Here is a 6,409-nt window from a genome sequence, read left to right on the forward strand (position 1 = left end):
TAAGAACTGAGAATAACAATTGAAATAGCTTATAGGATTGAATTCACCTTTGAATCCCATTCAGAATATCAATCAAAATAGTCTCTTGTTATCTCCTCCTTCCTTCACTTCAGGTATCTCTGACGTCTCATGTTTCTCTTTTCTATTTTCTTTTCCTCTAATCTCCTCTCTTCTCTCTTAATCTCTTTCTTTTGTTTTTCTTTTCTGTCATGCTCCGATTCCTCAGATACGAACCCCCCCCCCCCCCCCCCCCCCCCTCTCTTCTTCTGGCCCTTTATCTCTCAGTACGGTGTTCTATTCCCTTTTCTTTTCCAATTTATGAAATTGAACTTGAGCTCCTATTTATACTAATTCAGTTAACTTGGACATCAAGCAAAACAATCATAATTAAATCTGCTTAACAGACGTACACCCCAATTTCAAATAACTAAACTTTCACATTGAAAAAAGCTTGCCTGTCGATCACTCTTCAGATTACATTCTAAACTTGAGAACTCAATAATACTCAACATATCCACAATGAACATAGAACTGCGACAACATGCACGTACATATAAAAGACAGAAAGAAAAACAAACCAGAACGTACAAGTGATAAACTGATGAACTTATAGATCGAATTGCAACAACACATACAATTGCAGAACTGGTAAACTGATAGAAACCAGAAGAAAACCTAAACCGGCCATTAATATTGAACAATTGACCTGAGGAGAATGTTCGATCAAAAAACACAGAAGCAGCCAATAATCAGCTACGTCACCAACGGTTATAATTGGCTTTACGACTTGTCGTTAGAAGCAATTGGCTGGGTATATATCCACGTAAGCTAAAATGGCATCGTCTCCGATCTCTCTCTGATCCAATTTCTCTCTGGAATCGAATGGAGATGGAGGGTAAGAAGAAGGGCTACGCTTGGGCGGTCTCCGCCGGACTAAACGCAGCCCTGGCTGCCGTTTCGGCGAAGCTGATAACTCCTCAGGTGATTTTCTCACATCCCAGTTCACGATTTTCGCATCTGAGAAAATCCTCTACTTGATTTTGATTTTGTAATTGAGTTACCTGATCAGATTTTGCGGTATGGAATGGTGGTTTTATTCAACGTGACAATGTGGGGGTGTTATGTGAACAGCCTTAAGGCTCTTTCATCTCTACAAGCCACGGTTACAAATTTCGCTGCGAATTTCCTCTCTTCTGGTTTAGCTGGTTACTTCTTGTTCCAAGAGCCCTTGTCCTTTAAGGTATGACATATGATATATATGCCCACTTCTCTATCTCTGTTGCTTTTTTTTTGTTTTGGGTTTTTGTTTTTGTTTTTTGGGTGTGATTTCTTTGATGATTAAAATGGCCGAAGTCATTGAGTTTAACAACTTTACAAGGCATTGATTGTGTGAAAGTGCTTGAAGAATGAAAATGAACCGAAAGTGATGGAAAAGGTGTGACCTTGATTAGTGAAGGCCTTGTTGATATGTTGATTGTGATGGTGGTTTCAGTAAAGGGACACCTCTTGTATGCTTCATACAGCTCTTCTAGATAATGCGCCGAACAGTGAGAGCTACCAAAAGAGCATTATGCTGCATCGATGATGAGTTAGTTGGCGTTAGTATTTAGGCCTGGTATTTGATGGAAAGGTTTGGCATTGCTTAGTTTAGAACTTATAATATGCTCATTCTGATACTGGTTTCAGTAAAAGGAGAACTGACACTGTTATTTAATAGTAAAATGATCAAAACTATAAGGTCCTAGTCTTTTCTTTTTTTTGATTAAAATGGCCACATTTGCCGACTCTGTCAAGTTACTTGTACAAGGTCATAAGGTCTTCAATTTCAGCAAGTGTCTGCTGAGTGGACATTAACAAAAGAGGTACCTTATTTGGCATCTACATGGTAGTGTTTGGGCCATGAAAATTGTGAGAAAAATTTGACTTTGTTTCAGTAAGAATATACTGAACCAATTTTTCCTTTGCAGATGATGTACTTGTATACTCTGTGGGTTTTATTGTTGCAATTTGAAATGCTTACGACTGTAAAAGGCTATGCTACTATAGCTTGTTTGTGGTCACTATTTTGTTCAAAACTACACAAAATGATGATAAGCAGTACGTTTGACCAAGATTATTTGGTTTCTGGAGTCAGACATCACACTTGGTAGAACTATATACTAAATGCTATTATTGGAATAATAGAGTATCACACACAATAGACACAATATCTGATTGCTAATTTGTAATTTTTGTTCCTGCATTTCCTTGTTCATTGTAATAAACTGTCCACATGTGTCTGTAGGCTCTCGTGCTAGTTTCATTTGCATATCTGATGAGAAGCCTTGTTTGACAGTGGTTTGCAGGTGCCGTGCTCATTGTAGTTGGTTCACTCGTACTTAGTAAGTCAAGTATTGAGAAGAAGACACGAACGGATTAGCAGCTATGAATTCCACTTTGCCTAAGATACAGATAAAAGTAGATTTTCATTTCTGTCCGGCTACAGATGAAAGCAGGAGGATGTAGATGCAGTTAAACAGTACAAGACTGGATTTTGTGTTTATGTAAGTTTATGCTTAATGTCATTCTCCTTTGAGAATATTTCTATATGAAAAAATCTTCTCCGATAGTACTATTGTCAAAGTTGTGTATTTTTAGCAGCTCTGCTGTCAAATGGTGTATTTCTTTATGAAACGTATAAAACAGTTTGGTTTAGCAGCTCATAACCAGTTTTCGTTAAAATTCTCTCAAACTCAGTTTCACGAGCGTACGTTGAAGATAGTGTCAGTTTCTTCTTGACTAAAAGAAACTAACTGTGTGAGTTTCATCAGAAAATAGCCAATCAACTCCAATATGCTATACGTATCGACTGGGCAGACAAAAGATGGACTCAAAATCACCAACCGGATGAACAACAAGTCTGATTACTCAATTTTCCCACAAGATATTCGAACTGTGACTCAACTCACAAAATTAGACTAGTTTCAGTTACTCGATTTTCACATCAAGTCTGTAAAATCAGCTTCTACATACCAAAACATTGCTTTAAAACTGAAAAACTAGGGTTTGCAAGTTGCAATCCATGAGTAAAATCCCGTGGTCAAAGCACCGGAAATCCATAAACCGAAGTTTAGTAAAATTTCTGTTCAAACTTTCCTTCTCTTAGATCTCTAAACTGAAGTATTACTTTACTTCTGTGTGTTGGTAAGAATACACATTCAGTCATCAGATCATAACCACAATAGCTTCTTCCTCTTTGCCCATGTCACATTGCTCCTTCAACAACAGACCAACGTAACCACCACAATCCGTAACCATACTAGTTTACCAAAGGAAACTCGAAATTTCTACCATACACACATGTGGAGCATCCACACTGAATCAGGCGGTGTGTAAGCCATAAGTAGTCTCTCTCTCTCTCTCTCTCATCTTTTTATAGCTTAAACACTGTCAGATTTTATGTGTATGTCATATGTGCATGTATAGTGGAATATTTCACGAAAATTATTGTTGTTGCACGCATTTCTAGGTGACGAAGCATTCGGTCGTCATAAAGTGAACTCATTCAGTAACTCGTTCCAATTAACTGCGGGACCAAAGAGAGTAGTGAAGTATAAAAAACGGGAAAGAATATTAACGAGGAAGAAAAAGATGTTGAGACAAGACTGGTAAAACCAATGACTAAAATATCGAAGATCATGGAAATATCGATGGTTCAAAAAAAAAAAAATTCGAAGGAAATATCGAGTAAATATCGAATATCGATGAAAATTTTACTAAATTTTTGGATAAAAGTTGTATGATCAGATAAAAATATATTAAAAATAACATATCCAAAATTTTGAGTTCTGTCTTCGGGATAGTTAAAGCCATGGTTTTTTTTTTTAGGGCAATGGAAGACTAATCCATTGATCGAAATCATAACGACCTCACTCGGTTAGGCATGAAGGGTACAAACACCCTTCATATTACAATGCAAGCTCAATAGAGTACTAAACCAAAAGGAAATCCAACAAAACTAAAGTTCCAAAAGAAAACTACTAGCCAAAGCAAATGAAAACTACGATACTACGATAACCTACTACGATATCCTACGCCTTCTAGCACGAGACACTTCCTTGACCGCATTGACGCCTAAGACCCTTCTGGTGTACATTGCCGCCATCAAGCAAGCCATGTCACACCCTAGTCGACATAGGGAATCGTCTCCTACCTGGACTGGGAGACGGGCTCTGCCAGCCCAGCATGCATGCTTCCCCCCATGCTTGGGAGCACTGGTTTAGTACATTTATAAGAGTTCCATCTTCATGTGTCTCTTAAGTGATGATTAGTTTTGAAGAGTAAAGGATATTATTTTGTACTTGATTCTCTGGCTGTTAGAATATGTTCATTCAATTAATTTTGTTGTCGATATATGTAATGTAACTATAGTCCATTAACTTATATCGAGAGTACAGATTACAGAACTTGCCATGGTTTATAAATATGTAATGCAACTATATTCTTCGATCAGGATATAATCTCACTTCTGAGTCTCCTGTATATTGTTTATTTGCGACCAATGCTCTACTGCATGTGAAATATGAACCCTTTTCTTTTTCCTTTTGATGGATGCTACAAGATGTACTGCAGGCGTGCAGCCTGAGTATCAGTTTGATGTTTAACCAGCTGAGCAATTATATTTCGGTGGAGGTGTGACATTATAATGTGCAATTGTTGTTCTTTGCTGATCTCAGATGGATGATGGCGGGCATCGTGAAAATGGAAGACTCAAAGCAGAACAGCAGTATAAAGCAGCTGAGGGTCAGGTATGTAGAAGCAATTTTCAATAGTTTTATCCGCCTTAATAGTAGGTTAATCGTCAATCTCATTGAATTTTTAGGGTGCATTTTCGAATAAATCTATCTGACGATGATGGTTATGTTTCTTTGTTGTGATTGGTGTTAGTGGAAGCTTAGGTCTCTCGAATTGCTTCAGCTTTGGTGTTTTTGTTTCTTTACTGGATTTTGAGGTGCCCCCTCTTTTCTCTTCTATTCTGCCATATTTGCATCGTCTTTGATTGCGTAAGAAGGTTTGAGGAAAAATTAAATTGACTGGGAAAGTTTGAAGTAGCTGGGGCGAAGCTCAGTAATACTCATTTTAGTTGCTCACATTCCACAAAGAATATATAGAAAATTGGGAGTTACATTTTTTTTCTGTTCTGCTTAGAAGAAGAGATAAAAGTTCAGCTCATAAAAGTAGCATTGCAAATTAATGTTTTGGAGTGTGAGTCTAATTTTTTTTAGATTTCATTTAAACTTGAAAGCAAGAAGTAGCATACGTAGACTTGAAAGCAAGACTATTTTTCACATATAGGTTCTTTGTTGGATACAAAATAGAATGTTTCAGAAAGTTTGAGTTATTCATTATTTGCTGTATAGTTTACTACTGTGGCCACCTTGATGCTCTTTTTAGTTAAACTGACGGACTTTGACTTTGACTTTGACTTTGTTGTTGGATTTTTTGAGTGAGTATAATTACTCTTAGTCTTATTCATTATAGGGATAATGACCACTTACCCATAGAATACCAAATACAACCCCATACACTCCACCAACTTATTTTCAACCCCAATCACCCAAAAGCTTTCTCTTTTTCTCCCAACTATTCCTTTCACTTAATGTTTATCCCATTAATACCCCTCTCTCTTGCTTTTACTATTCTTTTGCTTCTTTTTATTTTCCTTTGATGAAACGTGGTGGGCCCATCTCAAAATTATTTGTCTAGATATAATTGCAGCTAAATTGCATCCTCTATTCGAAGGTAAACAGTTAAATCTTAATATTCATAATTTCGATTGTTGATAGACTTGAGTTGATTGCTATCTGCAAAATTACTACTAAGGAACTGCAAAAAGAGAGAGAGAAATTGAGAAAATTAAAAACTTATAGAGATAATCTTAGTAGAGATTCTCCCAATTACTAGGATATTATCTATAGACTACAGACTAGAATCTATCAAATAGAAGAGGAGATAGTTAATCTCTTAGATGTTCTGGAAGAGGAACAAAAACCTCTTGATTATTTGAGCATTGGCTAGATCCGCACATCACTGATATCAGAGCTTGTAAAACAGCTCAAGGAGAACCCCTCCTTAATGGGGACAATGTCAGAATTGTTATTAGAAAAAATAAATTCTCTACTAAAATCTTCTGATGAGAAACATCAGAAGCTGTTATCAGAGGTATCTAGATGTCAGTCGATTCTAGAAAAATTACCTGCTATAATCCACCAATTGGAAAGATTGGAAAATAAACTGGATTATATCAAAGAACTTCCAAAAACGGAAGAAGAAAAGCTGACAGTTGTCAGTAAAAAAATCATTGAACAGCAAAAAATGCTGGATTCTATGAAAAATATAGGGGGGTGAAATTTGCACCCCCAAATTTACA

The 6,409-nt window shown here is 36.7% G+C and overlaps 1 protein-coding gene across 1 annotated transcript; it reads left to right on the forward strand.

The window, feature by feature from the left end:
- Positions 1–831: 831 nt before the first annotated feature.
- LOC112173293 lies at positions 832–2,694 on the forward strand. The gene is made up of 3 exons (XM_024310903.2): positions 832–981; positions 1,070–1,240; positions 2,336–2,694. The coding sequence occupies exons 1-3, from the start codon at positions 883–885 to the stop codon at positions 2,417–2,419; spliced, it is 354 nt and encodes a 117-aa protein (XP_024166671.1). The 5' UTR covers positions 832–882; the 3' UTR covers positions 2,420–2,694.
- The last annotated feature ends 3,715 nt before the right edge of the window (positions 2,695–6,409 follow it).

The sequence above is a fragment of the Rosa chinensis genome, chromosome 6, assembly GCF_002994745.2.
Source record: "Rosa chinensis cultivar Old Blush chromosome 6, RchiOBHm-V2, whole genome shotgun sequence".
NCBI classification, from domain to species: Eukaryota; Viridiplantae; Streptophyta; class Magnoliopsida; order Rosales; family Rosaceae; genus Rosa; species Rosa chinensis.

Excerpts from the sequence above, each read along its gene's own strand:
- LOC112173293 (XM_024310903.2), top strand. The coding sequence starts at position 883 with ATGGAGATGGAGGGTAAGAAGAAGGGCTACGCTTGGGCGGTCTCCGCC. Across the intron at positions 982-1,069 it reads CGAAGCTGATAACTCCTCAG|ATTTTGCGGTATGGAATGGT; the intron begins GTGATTTTCTCA and ends TTACCTGATCAG. Across the intron at positions 1,241-2,335 it reads AAGAGCCCTTGTCCTTTAAG|TGGTTTGCAGGTGCCGTGCT; the intron begins GTATGACATATG and ends CTTGTTTGACAG.